The following is a 16,354-nucleotide window of genomic DNA, read 5'->3' as shown; positions in this document are numbered from 1 at the left end:
TCCTGGATGTCCCATCATCTCAGGCATTGGCACCCTAACATCACGATTGTCTGGCTATGTGGACTCTCTCCTCAGGCCCTACGCTACCAGCACTCCCAGCTATCTTCAAGACACAATGACTTCCCGAGGAAACTACAATCCATCGGTGATCTTCCAGAAAACACCATCCTGGCCACTATGGATATAGAAGCTAGGGTTACCATTCGTCCGGATTCCCCCGGACATGTCCGGATTTTTTGAGTTAAAAATAGTGTCCGGGGGGAATTTGTCAATGTCCGGACTTCCCCCCGTGCAGAGCGTGCACAGCTTACAGGGCAGCCGGCCGGATTGTGCCACTCGCACGGGCTCCGGCAGCCAGAGCCCTTCCTTCACTTCCCCCCTCCTCTCCCCTGAAACTTGAGACCAGTCCCCTCCTCTCTCTCCCCCCCTCCCCCTGCTGCCCTGCATTCACAGATTGCCGGCCGGCCGTTCGCCTCGGCCTCCAGCAGTCTGGAGCTCCGACCCTGCTCCCCTCCCCCGCTTCCAAGCGCGCTGCTCTGCAGCACAGTAAGGGGGCCAGGGGGTCAGAGAAGCGGCAGGGAGGTTCGGGGGGGGGGTAGTCAAGAGACAGGGAGCAGGGGGGAGGGTTGGGTGGGTCAGGAGTTCGGGGGGGCTGTCTGGGGGTTGGGGGTGTAAGGTTTTGGGCAGTCAGGGCACAGGTGGGGGGGTCTCAGGAGGGGGCAGTTAGGGGACAAGGCACAGGGAGGCTTAGGTAGGGGGTGGGGTTCTGGAGGGCAGTTAGGAGCAGGGGTCCCAGGAGGGGGCAGTCAGGGGACAAGGAGTGGGGGGGGTCGGGAGTTCGGGGGGGGGCTTTCTGGGGGGGGTGGATAAGGTTTTGGGCAGTCAGGGTACAGGTAGGGGGTAGGGTCCTGGGGGGCAGTTAGGGAGAGGGTCTTAGGAAGGGGCAGTTAGGGGATAAGGAACAGGGAGGCTTAGGTAGGGGGTGGGGTTCTGGAGGGCAGTTAGGAGCAGGGGTCCCAGGAGGGGGCAGTCAGGGGACAGGGAGCAGAGGGGTTTAGATGGGTCAGGAGTTCTGAGGGGGGCTGTCAGGGGGTGGGGGTGTGGATAAGGGTTGGGGCAGTCAGGGGACAGGTAGGGGGTATGGTCCTAGGGGGCCAGTTAGGATGTGGGGAAGGTCTCAGGAGGGGGCAGTCAGGGGACAAGAGGCAGGGAGGCTTAGGGAGGGGGTGGAGTCCTGGGGGGCAGTTAGGGGCAGGGGTCCCAGGAGGGGGCAGTCAGGGGACAAGGAGTGGGGGGGGGAGGGTTGGGGGTTCTGAGAGGGCAGGAAGTGGGAGGGAGTGGAAGGGGCAGGGGTGGGGCTAGGACAGGACGAGGGCGGGGCTAGGGCGGGGCTCCTCACGTCCTCTTTTTTGATTGTTGAAATATGGTAACCCTATAGAAGCCCTCTACACCAATATTCCACACAAAGATGAACTACAAGCTATCAAGAACAGTATCCCCGATAATGTCACAGCTAACCTGGCGGTTGAACTTTGTGACTTTGTCCTCACCCACAACTATTTCACATTTGGGGACAATATATATCTTCAAGTCAGTGGCACTGCTATGGGTACCTGCATGGCCCCACAGTATGCCAACATTTTTAAGAACGCTTCCTTAACTCTCGTCCCCTAACGCCCCTACTCTACTTGCGCTACATTGATGACATCATCATCATCATCATCTGGACTCATGGAAAAGAAGCCCTTGAGGAATTCCACCATGATTTCAATAATTTCCATCCCACCATCAACCTCAGCCTAGATCAATCCACACAAGCAGTCCATTTCCTGGACACTACTGTGCTAATAAGCTATGGTCACATAAATACCACCCTATACCAGAAACCTACTGACCGCTATACTTACCTACATGCCTCCAGCTTCCATCCAGGACACACCACACGATCCACTGTCTACAGCCAAGCTCTAAGATACAACCGCATTTGTTCCAATCCCTCAGACAGAGTCAAGCACCTACAAGATCTCTATCAAGCATTCTTAAAACTACAATACCCACCTGCTGAAGTGAAAAAACAGATTGACAGAGCCAGACGAGTACCCAGAAGTCATCTCCTACAAGACAGGCCCAACAAAGAAAATAACAGAACACCACTAGCTGTCACCTTCAGCCTCCAACTAAAACCTCTCCAGCGCATCATCAAAGATCTACAACCTATCCTGAAAGATGATCCCTCACTCTCACAGATCTTGGGAGACAGACCTGTCCTCGCTTACAGACAACCCCCGAACCTGAAGCAAATACTCACCAGCAACCACACATCACTGAATAAAAACACTGACTCAGGAACCTATCCTTGCAACAAAGCCCAATGCCAACTCTGTCCACATATCTATTCAAGTGACATCATCATAGGACCTAATCACATCAGCCATACCATCAGGGGCTCGTTCACCTGCACATCTACCAATGTGATATATGCCATCATGTGCCAGCAATGCCCCTCTGCCATGTACATTGGCCAAACCGGACAGTCTCTATGCAAAAGAATTAATGGACACAAATCTGACATCAGGAATCATAACATTCAAAAACCAGTAGGAGAACACTTTAACCTGTCTGGTCACTCAACAACAGACCTGCGGGTGGCAATTTTGCAACAGAAAAGCTTCAAAAACAGATTCCAACGAGAAACTGCTGAGCTTGAATTGATATGCAAACTAGATACAATCAACTTAGGCTTGAATAGAGACTGGGAATGGCTGAGCCATTACAATCACTGAATCTATCTCCCCATGTAAGTATTCTCACACTTCTTATCAAACTGTCTGTACTGGGCTATCTTGATTATCACTTCAAATGTTTTTTTTCCCTCTTATTTAATTGGCCTCTCAGAGTTGGTAAGACAACTCCCACCTTTTCATGTTCTCTGTATGTGTATATATATCTCCTCAATATATGTTCCATTCTATGCATCCGAAGAAGTGGGCTGTAGCCCACGAAAGCTTATGCTCAAATAAATTTGTTAGTCTCTAAGGTGCCACAAGTACTCCTGTTCTTTTTGCAGATACAGACTAACACGACTGCTACTGTGAAACGTTTTAAAGAAAGTCACACCAGTGAACTGGTGGAAGTCACTTAAGCACTTGGATTCAGAGACTGTTGAAGTGATAATCTCATTTTTAATAGAAGTAGCTTCTTCTGCTGGTGTAGAAAGAATATTTTCTTCCTTTGGACTAATTCATTCCAAATTGAGAAATCGTTTGGGACCTGAAAAAGCAGGAAAGTTTGTTTTTCTTTTCCAGATTATGAACAAACAGGAAAATAAAGGTGAAGATGACTGAGTTAGCTGCAGAAGCCAAAATTTTAAGTTTCTCATGTTGACCTGACTGACACAGTCGATTTAATTTTGGGGTTTTTTGTGTGTGGGTTTTTTTTCTTTCTTTCTTTTTTTTTTTTTTTAAGTATTTAACTTAACTATTTAACAGATGTCCTGGTTTTAAAGGGACAGCCCCCCACTCCCTGTCCCGTTTTTTCACAGTTGCTATCTGGTAACCCTAGCCATACTACGCCTTAGGCTTAAGAAATGCTTGACATAAGTAACCAAAGAATAACCCGATGCCACAAGGTTACGGAAAAACAGGTACCAATGGATGGTATTGCGAAAAATTAGCCATAAGATTAATTTTAGATCACAAAATGACCTAGAGGCACATTTTTTCTAATACGTGCCTTACCCGCATGATAAAGGTTGTGTGTCAATGCTAATGAGAATAAAAGGAACTATAAACAAATTATTAAAAAAAACAGGATGCCCCAATATTCTTGAGGGACACAATACATATAAGGAAAAAGAGTGTGGACACTTTCATGCACATGCGCACAGCATTTGGGTAGTCAGAATCACAAGATAAAAGAGGGCTCCCAGATTGGGTAAAATTAATCTCCTATGGGGAGACTCCATCAGAAACCATCCCTCTATTGATGATCAATTGGCAAGGCATCCATCACACCCTAACAATATTGTTAAGGATGTGAATATGACTATATTTGTTACCGGTGCATAGGTCTTTATAGGATTTCCATATGCTTGGGTAATCATAACCTTAACTTTAATAAAACTTGTAAAACCGACTAGACCTTGTACTTGTAAATGTATATGTTGTCCATATCCTTGGTCTCTGTGTGTTCCTAGAGGCTCTAAATCTGAAGAAAGTCGCAGAGGTGACTTTCACTCTGTTGAGCTTGAAACTATAGCCACCAGAGCCGAACCCACAATGGTGTAATACAACATTATTAAATTCACTTTAAATAAAATAAAAGGCTACACCATGTTGACTGGTATTAATTATATTCCAATTCTTTTAATTCTTTATTGACTGAATCCCATATCAGCTTTTCCACTATTTAGTCCAGGAATGTTGGGGTGGTTGGACTGCACAGCACTATCTATAGATGCTGCTCATGGCACAAGACATGGAGGAGTACATGTGCAGTCCAATGGCCACTGCTACTAAAGATCTCTGATCCCAGGTGCAGGGAGGGCTGTCGCACCTACAGTGGAGCACCCATAGGGACATCACTCAAAGAAGAACTTCAAATTACAAAGAAGCCACCATTTACACTAGTTTAAAAGGAATTACTTTTTCTAAATGGGTCAATTCTATGTACCAGAGAAGGCAATGAGACAATAGCTTGAGTAATAAATTATGAAATATCCTGCTAGTCCCTCCTCGATGCTTCAGAATTGGATTGGCATCAAAAAGTAATTGCAAAGTTCCAAATGTCACTTGCCTAAGACACACAATAAAACTGACCACACAGTAATCTCTCTTCTCCACAAGGAATCCTTTCCTGAGAAGGCCTAGGGATTAAATAACCCAAGATATAAGATTTCCAGCCTTTCAACTACACTACGAAGACTCATCTCCTGTCTCACACCCAACACCTGCTGCTCTGCAGCAGAATCAATCTCTCTCTCTCTCTCTCTAAAGAGGTACATCTTCCTCCTGACTTCTCACTATTGATGCTGGTGCTTAGAGAGGGAATAAATGGAAGCCTGTAATAGCATGGCACCCATCTCTTGCAAGCCCCCCTTCTGGTCGGAAAATTGTAATGGCATGGCACCTAACTCTCACAAGCGCCTCCTTCCGGTCAGGTGTGACTGCAGTCTTTCAGTTTATGGTGACCTATCAGTGGTTTCTCAGGCAGTTTTTCAGTGACTCAGCCCTCCGGCCAAGTCACGCACACTGTCTCTATGTGAAACAAAAGAAACCCCTTCTGGGGTATATAGTCTTTAACTTGTCCCAGCCCTGGTATGGGTCCATACCCCCAGGGCTTCCTCCGTGGAGACACTGTCTTTTGCGGCCCTCCCTGGGCTCAATACTTACTCAGGCCCAGCACTAGCCACAAGCTCCTGCTTTGCTCCTCTGGTCCCTGCCCATACTGAGCTGTCTGTGATCCTGCTGCTCCCTCAGCCAGCCAGGAACACAGTCCTCTCTCCTCCAACTCCAGGCAGCAACTGACTACTGCTCTGTCCTGCAGCTCTTTTTATATAGCCCTCCTGAGCCATGATCGGCTGCTTCCCCTACAGCCTCCCTGATCGCCTGCTTCCCCTGCAGCCACTCTAGCCCACTTGGAGGACCTCTCCACTGCTCCTTTCCTGAGACAAGTGTGGCAGGATTCTGAAGCCTCCAACAGGGGCCTACATTTCATTATAACTGGTTGTGGGTGATTTATACTTAAGAATGCTTGTCATCATATGTCCACAATATACAATACATATCTAAGTATTGTTTTGTTATAAATTTTTGCAACAGTGTTCCTTTAAATAATCTTTTTTGGCTGTGCATCTGAGGCAGCTAATGTTTTTTTATCACAAAAACCCTACATAGCAAGTCAACTGTTTCCATGGAAACTGCAGCGTGATCATCCATTAATGCTGCCAAGATTTCTCTCTTTCCTAAATACAGGTAGATGTTTGCTCTCAATTAAACAAACAAACAACAACAAAAAAGAGGTTGAATGAACATTACATTCCCGCGATAATGAACTTCCACAGCTTCATGTGGGGAGTAAAGACAAACGGGAGCTGGGGGAGGGGAGAGACAAAAAACAAACTAGAGGTTTTAATTTAGGGGACAAACTCCATCAGATTATTTTTTAATCTACAGTCTATCCATCATGGGAAATGCTGTTCCCACAGTGGTGAAAGGGTGAATATCAGAAAAGGAATGGAAGGCATACAAGGATGAATTAGCAGAGATTAACGCTAGGAAGGAGGGACAGGAAGATCGCTCATGTAATGAATTATTTTTTAGATTAATTGATGTCTGGGTCACTCACCTCTCTCAGCATATTGTTTTCCTTCTCCTTCTGTTCCAGCAGGCTCTCCAGGTGGTGGACATGCATCTCTGCTTCAGCCAACCGTCTTGTCCGCTCATGATCCTCCTCTGTGGCTTTTGAAGACAGTCCTTTACTCTGCAACATCTCCAGCAGCTTTTTGATGGACTCATCACGGGCATTTAAGGTCTGCTTCTGAGTCTCAATGCGCAATTCCATCTCTTCTAAGGTTTTGCGCAGCAGGAAAAGTTCCTTGGCCTGGCGCTCATGCTCTGCATGAAGCCGTTGGAAGTTCTCCTCTGTCAGCTCTGCCACAAATGGTTCACTGGGTCTACTGCTGCTGTCCTGCTGGAACAGCTGGTTCAGGTCCCGCTGGATCCGAAGCTCATCCTGGAGAGCCTGGATCGTCATCTGCATGTGCTAGAAGCAGAAAACTACATCAGTGAATTCCCTTCCTTAGTGAAAAATTGGAAAATACATGCGCTGCTTGAATCCTCTTGACCAATCAGTCAGAAGGAATACACAACAGCTGCCAATACTCAACATTTTTGACAGCACATAACTATGATTTCCCCAACTTTGGGGGGTGGAGGGAGAGAGTTATTGAGCTGCAAATTTTAAGGCCCTGAATGATGGAGAAAGATTCTCTTGCACGAAATTCCCCTATCTCCACCCACCCATGCAAGTCAATGTCCAGAATGGAAGAGTATTACTAGGAAAAATCAGTGTACTGAAAAGTATAAATGAACACTTCGCTACTCTGTTATTCTTAGTTCATCTCACTTCAGCATCAAAGGCCCAAGAACTAGAGCAATTCCCTTGGACACCAGCAAACAAACAAGGAATAAAGAGACACTGGTTACTAGTGCTGACCTTTTAATAGAGTGAGGTAGGAAACACTGTGGTAGATCATGAAGGAGCAATATCAAATTATTTTTAAAAATTGGTTATACATTTTGTTTCCCATCCCCCAAGAATCGTTATTATTAAAAAGTGTCAGCAACCACCCCCCACCCCTCCATACATACATACATACATATACATACACACACACACACTAGAGAATCTCAGTCAACTGATTCAGGCTTGTAGGGTTCCCGCTATGGGGCTAAAAATAGCAGTGTAGATGTTCTGGGCTCTGAAATCCAGTGAGGGGTGTACGTCTCAGAGTCCAGGCTCCAGCCCAAGTGGGAATGTCTACAATGTTATTTTTAGCCTCATAGCGTGAGCACCATGAATCCAAGTCAGTTGACCCAGGCTCTGAGACTTGTTTCCATGGGGTTTTGGGGTGTGTTTTTTGTTTGTTTGGCTGTGTAGATGTACCTGCTCTGTGAGTTGGTAAGCATTATTCCCATTTACAGAGGAAAAAAAGGCACTGAATGAAATAATATCCAAGCAAGACAGGAAGTTTGTAGGAGATGTAAAAATAGAAACGAGGTCTGACTGACAAATCTGAGACAACCACAAAACTATCCTCTTTTCATGGTCAAGGCAAAGAGACTGACACAATTCAGTTTGCCTTTGAACAGGCCAGCTGAATTGAATTCTGTGAGGCCTTCCTCAACACTAGAAAAATAAGTGCCTACATTACAGCAACTTCCAAAAACAGCACAGATGCAACCAGTGGTAGCAATAGCGTAAGCACTAGAAAGGACAAGGAGACTGTAGGATTCCTCCAGTAATTTGTTTGTTGCATATTTCTCTGAAAAAGGGAACAGGGAGGAAGCGATATTTGCTACTTCATAAACACATGAATTTAGTCTATCTTTGTGGTTTTAACAGCTATTGCTGTTGTAGGGACTGATGTATGAAGGCAGTCTGTGGGGCTGTAAACAACTATTTCAGTACTACTTTCCTCACTGCGTGAGAGTTCAAACACTCCAAGCCCCGTTATTTGGGGTCCCCTCCCCTCAAGGGGAGTTATCTCAAGATTTTGAGGTTTATTTGACCTTTTCTTCTATTTGTAATTTTATGATACTTGATATTTACTGTTTCAGTTCAGCAGAAAATAGTACTTAAGTTATAATGATGGTTCTGGATCTCTCACACAGGTATATTCCTGAACATGGATGATTATTTGTTGTATGCTGTAAGGTAAAGTGTATGCGGCAGTCTGAATTTCTGCCCACGCATTTACTTGCAAAATGGAAGACAACTTATGCCCTGAGCACACCACAGCCTGGAATGTAAAGCACTTTTAGCTTTCAATCTTCTTTGAAACAAATTGCCAGTGTCACTTCTCCAAGCTGCATTCCAGACAAAAATGTCATTATACCTCCACGCTTTAAAGCTCAGAAGAGCAACAGCAAGCATGTTAGGTGAATGAGGGGCAAGTCAGGCAGCCAAACTACTACAGTTTATCCAACTCATCCATGCAGACTAAATTGTAAGAAACAATCTCATGCGCTCACATTCTCCTAATTTTTACCATTGCAATACCAATGGGGCTGCACTGGTAACAAGAGAATTTGCACCAAACAATTGAAAAGTGCTCCACTAAGCTCAGTGCAAATACCTAAGGTAGCCAGTCTATATACCAAAATGGAACTTATCTTTATTAGGGAAACTATACTCATCCCATTTCAACCACAGAGCATGGTCTGCTTAACATCCATATTTCACATGCATCCACTCTTACCTCGCTTTCCTCACTTTCCTCCCTCCAGGAAGGCATGAGAAGCAGCTTCCTCTGAATCACCACATGCATTAGAACAGCAGAATGGCTTCCTGTACTGCCACAGAAAATTAGTCTTAGGCTATTTATAACCCTAACTAAAAAGAAGTCATCACAACAAACTTCCTAGACTTGAATTTTTATAATCTGATTAATATAGGATCATGTCCCAGGCAAAGTTGTATCCCAGGAAAACATTACCACCTATTCCAGTATAAAACATCTCCCCAAATTCAGCATGAATGATTTTCCACAGATGCAATCAACATCTGAGCTGAGAAACTGAAAGCTATTTTTAAGTGGTTCAAATAGGGTAATTGTAAGAGAGAAAAATGTTAATGCCAATAGAAACATCACTTATGGAATTCATGTCATTTCAGATTCATGGGTGAGGACAACGAAGTTATGCCGTACTAATGGAAGGGTCAGTAACTAGCAAATGTAGTCAAAGTATGTTTCCTAGGAAGAAAGAAGAGAGCTAAATGCTTTGCAAATAAGAGATCACCAATATGTTTATGAATTACTGCTTACAATTACAATTAAATACTCTGAACTACTTAATTGAAGAAAAAAAAAAGATAATATGCAGTGTAGCAGTAAATTAAGATGCAGGAAATTTGACATGCTCGCCTTCCCAGTATATTATTGCTCTATAGAGTTCTTTTGTCTGCTGGCTAATAGGCTGCTTATTATTAGCACATAACATAGTGCCCTGTTGCTGTGAACTATAAGGTGGTTCTTCAGGTGGGCATAGCTGTTCTTCTACAACATTTTAAATAGGACATACTCACTTCCCTCATAAACTGAGTTTTACCACTGTTTCTCTAGTTCTCTGCCTGCATTCTTTAAACATTGCAATTCCTTGGGAAAGGAAGGGAACATATTATTTATAAATCCATCTAATATTGGCCACTGAAAAGCTAAGCCTAGTTTCAGATCCTGAATTCACTTGAAACCTCACTCAAGCTTGAAAGAGCCCATTGCAAGTGTCTCACATGATCTTAAAATAAATGTAAGACTATTTTTGTAATGCCTTTAATATTTTCAACACTCAATACTTTCAGTTTCCATGAAAAAGATGCTGTAGTTTTTAACATATTGTTAACAGAAAGCTCAATTTTAAGAGTAGGTAAAAATTGGAACCTACAGTACTTGACAATGTCTTTAGATTTCACAAACAAAGACTTCTCTCTCTAGTGAGTTAGCCCTCTGCAGATGAAAAGGTAGTGAGAGAATCTTTGAGAGGAAATGCAAGTGATTACCCTGGAGGTCTTAGCAGGATAGTCAACTCAAAGCTCATATAACTCATTCAGTTCTTGATGTACTGGCACACAAAACTCTGAACCTCTGGGTCTGATCAAAATCCTGTATAAAGAAAAACACCATCACAAAAGTATACCTATGTTGCTCTGTATATTAAATGCCATTCCAAAAGCACTGAGATAAATGAACTGGTGGTGCGGCAAGCCCTAGTGTGACTTCCCTCCTGTTGAACGAAAGTGTGACTAAAATAGAAAGGGAGCAACACATATCCTCTTCCTTCTGTCTCAGCAGCCAGGTCAGGTGAAAGTAGAAAGAGGCGACACACACCTTCCCCTCCCAGCAGTCAAGAAGATGAGGAGGAAGACTTCCTTTTCAGCAGCCAGGGGAGAGGAAGGAGTTCCTCGCCTATCCCAGCACCAAGGGGAAAACCATGCCAATGTTACATAATACTGTGTCATGAATGATTGTCAATATATGACACAACTAATTATTTACTGTGACAGATGCATGACATATACATGCCAGTACATCATCAGGATGACAAGTTTTTTGTGGTTCTCTGTGGCTCTGTTCAATGACCAAGCTACTCTCTATCAACTCTCTAGATGCAAAATGCTAAGTATTGGGAAAGACTGAGTTACCTTTGTATTCTTTATAGCTTGTATATGTACCTTTATGATCAATAAAGCACAGAAAGCTTACAGGGGAAAAGGAAAATGGACAGAAAAGTACTATATAAATGATAGCAAACTACGTTTATCAAGGTGTGATGTGATATCCACCCCACACAAGACACAGCAGGTTAAATTCGGTCAATTAACCTCTTATGCTGCACCTGGAGCACAGCCTGGAATCAATAAGCCTAATGGAAGATGAAGTTCACCTGGGAGGGAGCAAGTTGGGCTGGTATAAAAGGATGAAGCTGAGAACAGAAAGGGGCTGCAGGGGAAGTAGTTTGTAGTTGCTCCCTGGGAGAAGGGAGGTTTGTTTGGGGCTACAGTGTCTGCCATGATGTCCAAGAGGGGAAGTAGTCCCCTGGGAGGGTCAGCAAACCCAGGGCAGTGGAACAGAAGATAAAAAAGGGAGCAGGAAGGAGTCTAGGGAAATAAAGTCTGGGAGCAAGCAGACTATAGTTGCTGGATATAGGGTCCCTAGGCTGGAGTACAGAGTAGTGGGTGAGTCCAGGTTCCCTCCCAGCTGCTGGGAAAGTGGCACAGGGCCTCGCCTTGGAGTGAAAGACTGTCTGGAGCAGCATACAAACAGGTGATCCAGTGGGACTTCGATGGCCCTGAAGGGTAGGACTATACAATGATCTGTCCAAGGGGCTGAATCACAAAGAAAGAGCACTGCGAGTCCTGGAGAGTGAGGGGGAATGCGGTGTGAGCAACCATCAGAAAGGGGGCATCAGACTAGAAAGGAGTTAATCCCCAGACATGGCTACAAGGAGGTGCCCCAACGCCGTTACACAAGGTTAAGGAACAGAAGTTGGAATGACTGCATAGTTGTCTTCCGGGGAGATAAGCTTTACCAGTAGAGGGATTCCACCCAAGTTCTCCCTATCTCAAATGTTTTGTAGTCACAGAAATTGGCAGAATCTACATGAGATCATGAATTTGCTTTTCCTGCCAGCATCTCAGCACATATGAAAGCTAAAAGTCCTCACTAACAAGCTACCTTCATAAGTCTTCCCTGAAGTGAAAGTATTCCAAATGTCAGGAAAAAGGATGAGCCACACAGAACTGGGCAGCAACCATGCTCCAAATGTTAAGAGAAACCAGGGCCACTAAAGCAAAACTCAATCACAAATCAGGAGAGAAAATAAGGAAGTCTTTCTTTTTCTCACTCATTCTCCAAGTGTTATCATTTGGACAACATTTCTGAGATACAAATTCTGCTGAACGCACACTCAAGGCAAAAGCCTGTCTATCTGAAGGGAGTCCCTGCTGACATTCAGCGGCAGCCGATGCAGAGAAACTGACAAAAGGGCTAATGTCAGGAGTCCAGCAGGGCCCTGATGAAACAGAACTTGCTGATTCCAAAAACACTGCATACTCACTGTAAGATGGCTCAGGGGCACCAGGATCCTTATTTGTATGGAAATGACAGAGTGATTTTTATAGTGTGTAGCTTAGCTTGGAAGCAAAGCTATGATTGTAATTGGCTCCCACTTAAATTAAATCCTAACAAATTAACTTGTATATTAAGAAAACCTTACACTGATTTATCTCTGAGACAGCAGAAGAGCAAGGAGGTAAACAAATTCTATAGATAAAGGGCTTAAGATTGTTGGTAGTACATCTCTCTGCTAAACCAGACTCATTTGAATGACTCATCTGGTTTAAGGGGGTGTCATGAAGCAACAACACATCCACAAGAAACTGTAGAAGAAAAGCACCAACAGTAAATTTAAATCCTAAAAAAGGACAGGAGTAAACAAATTGATATTCCTGTAGTCCAAAAGAAACCAAGACTGAGATGCAGACATCTGACTCTTAGAATTTAAAGTCTGCAGAACAAATACATTTTAACTGAGTGCTGTCAGATCCAGTAACTACTTCCTGAAAATTCTGTTTGGCTGCCACTTTTGTACCATAATACACTTCTAGCAGGTCACTGGGCTTCTAGGTTATATATTAATTTGTTCTCCTGGCAGAAGTCACAAACACTCTAATATGCTAGAGTAGTCAAAGGAAAGTTATTTTTATAACTCTAAGCTAGTCAGTACCAGCTACCCTTCCATGTCTGAATTTCTAAAGGTATCTTCTCTCACTCTACTAAGAGGAAATCTCAAAGTTAGGACTTTCTGAAAACATAAAATCTAAAATGTGATCCTATTTGATTAATTTCTTAGTAAGCGATTATAGACATATTGCCCTGAACAGATTATTTTTTTAACTAAAAACATCAAGAGTTGTGATTAAGTATCTTCTGTGCCAGCGGTGGGTGCATGGAACAGCTTTAAATCTGCTGATACAGGTGAAATTTCAAGTAAATCGTATGAAATAAGATTGGACTAGTGACTTGAACCTAAACTTCCATTCTGCACAGAACTGGACGCTTTGGTTTCAGGAGGGACAAAACAATTCACTTATGTGATGGATATAAAGGCTTACCAAGGAAACCTTTAAGGAGAAATAAAAAAATACCACGCCTTCTATGGAGTATGAGTGTCTCTCACCTACCAACAGGTACCTCTCCTATACCAAGCAGACTGGACCTTGGAAAGATGTTTGCCCACTCATGATCTTGGTGGCATTACATAATTTAAAAGGTCGTACACACACTTTCACTGGCAACTGGAATAATCTGAGCCGTACGATAAAACAGCTCTTCTATATATGGCCTGAAGTGGGTCCATACCGTCTGTTGCACTACACAGCATAAGATGACAAGTACTCTGTGTTGTGCAAAAATATGAAAAACCCTTTCAAATCTGGCCAAGCAATAAGCCTTTCAACAAAATCTAAATGCATACATGCTCAGTATAAATTGGTTAGAGTTTGGCAACTAAATTCCCCAAAGATTTTTATCTGTACTGAGCATGCTCCAACACAGAGATGCAGGAACTAAGCAGGATTTTCCCCGCAATTGAGACTCATGAAGCTGAGGGGTGGGTTACTGTGGTGCCAGGCACAGGAACTGAGGGACAGAAAAAAATGTCTCTCTTGTGTTTTGAATGTTCCTGCTGCTGGTATCCTGATACCATAAAAGAGAAGGACGCAATCTGACTGAAATGCACAGGGGTAAGGAGCTAAGCCAAGCTAGAGGGATGAAGTAGGGAGTGAACAAGTAAATTATGATAAGGTGTCTGTGAGGGAAGACTAGGAGCTGTGACAAGGAACCCGGGGGGAAGAGAAGCAGGAACATGGACAGGGAGCCAGAAGAAGGTGAGGGGAGGCTAAAGATCAGACAAGGAGACTGGGGGCAAGGGGAAGGGAGACAAGAACTGACACAGGGATAGGATGGAGAAGACATAGGCAGATAGGGTCAGGCTCAGGGAGAAATGGGGCAGAAGCATTTATGCCCTTTAGAACACACTTGCTCCAGAACCTGGAATTAAATCCAAGTTGAATTCCTCTGCAATGAGCAAATACCTGTGAAAATTATTGGCAAAGTTTTGTGCGTCAACCTCCCCTAGTGGAGGAACAACATAAAGGATGACAACTGACTACTGCTATCAGTCATTCAGTTACCTCAGAGTGCTGTGCTCTGGATCTAAAGGTTCTAACCCTGCTGATGACCCATGTAGGGGTCAGTATGCTTCCACATGATAGAATTCAGGTTTTTTCAGTTTGTTTTTTCTAAAAGCCTCAGAAAATCACTCACAAAAACTACGTTACAAGCATATTAACAGTTCAAAATCAAGCACACAAAGTTAGTAAGTTACAGAATTAAAGTTGCCTATGCAACCTTAATTGGGACCCCTTGTGAATATGCATTATAATACAATCCTTAATAAGATGATCACATATGATTTTCCATAGGTCCCTTGCCTCTTAGTGCTCATGATGAACTGTGCTCTGGGAATGAGTCAGGGTTATGTAGTGAATGAGGCTCTTGACTGTAAGACCTCATCCATTACAGCAGTTAGAAGAAGTATAGTGAATATATAAGGGATGGCACGAAAACAAAGAATGGTCTTATGGCTAAGGCAGCTGAATGTTACCCTGAACAGTTGGATTCTTTCCCTGAGAGTGATGCATGGTAAGTCAATTAAACCAAAACTTTTCACAGGTGGTCACTAATTGTGTGTTCTTCAATTTCTGAGAATGAACATTCTCACAGCTGCATCTGAAGTCATTGGGAGCTGTGCTTTAAACATATAAAGCGCTATAAAATGCTAAATACTCTGAAAAAAATCAAACCCTAGGCAACTGAAATTATGCACTCAAAATTAGCAAACACTTTTGACCTTAACACTTAATCTCTGCACCTCTAATTCCCCACCTTTAAACTGAAGATTAATACTACCCACTCACCTCAGAGGTTTTGTGAAAACAAAATCATTGTTTGTAAAGCACTCATACTATAGTGATGATGATCATCACAGAAAACTCCATGAGCAAATTAATAATTCTGTCTGCAAACCAATGAGGATAAATCAACATATTGAATACCTGCTTATTAATGGAGTGCTGTCCCTGTTCACTGAATAATGGGGGAGGGGAGAACAGGGCTGTAGAAAAAAATAGTATATGATCACAAAATTATATAACAATGCATGGGTACAAGGGAGCCAACTTAGGATATACAGACAACCTCAATTCTGGCATTTGCCAACTTCTGAAAGTGCTTGACTTTGCAACTGAATACTCTTTTAATGTAATTTTTTACACGTGTGTACACACACAAGGCAGGGCTGGTAGCGCTGGCTATTATTAAGGTTGCCTTACAATTCTTGTTATAAGACCCTGTTTTTATTTGCTTGTAATTTTGCAAATGTTGTGAAATTGGGCTGCAATTTCACATGCCAGGTGTCTGCCTCCAGCTGAGGTTTTTTGAAAATTTTTAGTCAAAACCGTTGAGCCAAGTGAAAAAAAATACATTGTTCTGCCCATACTAAAAAATTCTGGAGACCTTTTCTTTGAACAGCTCTAGTGGCCCCATGCTTTGGATCAGGAATTTGAAATTTGGCAGAGGGGTGCCTTTGTGTAAAGGAGGTACATTTTTCCATCCCTCTGAAAATTGAACTCTATGAATAGGTTTGGCCAAGTCATGCACCTTTAAAAAAAAAAAAATCAGTTACTACATGTTTAGTAGACACTTGGATTTTTAACAGCTACAGTCTCCAAAGATTCCATCATCACTGAGAATGCTGGAGCCTCTCATAGCTCCTAGCACAGAACAAGCTGTACATGTGCCATCCCCATAGAGGAATTGAGCATGCTCCCTCAAGCCCAGGTCTATAAGGCTGAAGCTGGAATTTCCCTGTAATGGCTGCTCCAGGCCAGGCTGGGTCCAGGCACTGGAACTGAGAGCAGAAAGCCGTTCTCTCCTGTGCTCTCAATGATCCTGTCTGCTGGCACCAAGACAGCAAGGAAGAGGAAGCCATCTGATTTGAATGTAGAGGTGACA

The 16,354-nt window shown here is 43.4% G+C and overlaps 1 protein-coding gene across 5 annotated transcripts in view; it reads right to left on the bottom strand.

The window, feature by feature from the left end:
• ERC1 (ELKS/RAB6-interacting/CAST family member 1) overlaps nt 1-16,354 on the bottom strand; it is a 539,904-nt gene that overhangs the window by 424,768 nt on the left and 98,782 nt on the right. For all 5 annotated transcript variants that reach the window (XM_054035177.1, XM_054035195.1, XM_054035205.1 and 2 more), the window contains exon 3: nt 6,346-6,762. In XM_054035177.1, coding sequence (XP_053891152.1) covers nt 6,346-6,762 — 417 coding nt within the window. The remainder of the gene's footprint in view (nt 1-6,345; nt 6,763-16,354) is intronic.

This window comes from Malaclemys terrapin, chromosome 1 (genome assembly GCF_027887155.1).
Source record: "Malaclemys terrapin pileata isolate rMalTer1 chromosome 1, rMalTer1.hap1, whole genome shotgun sequence".
Taxonomy (NCBI): Eukaryota; Metazoa; Chordata; order Testudines; family Emydidae; genus Malaclemys; species Malaclemys terrapin.
The sequence above is the reverse complement of the archived record's forward strand: the minus strand, read 5'-3'. Positions and strand labels throughout refer to the sequence as shown.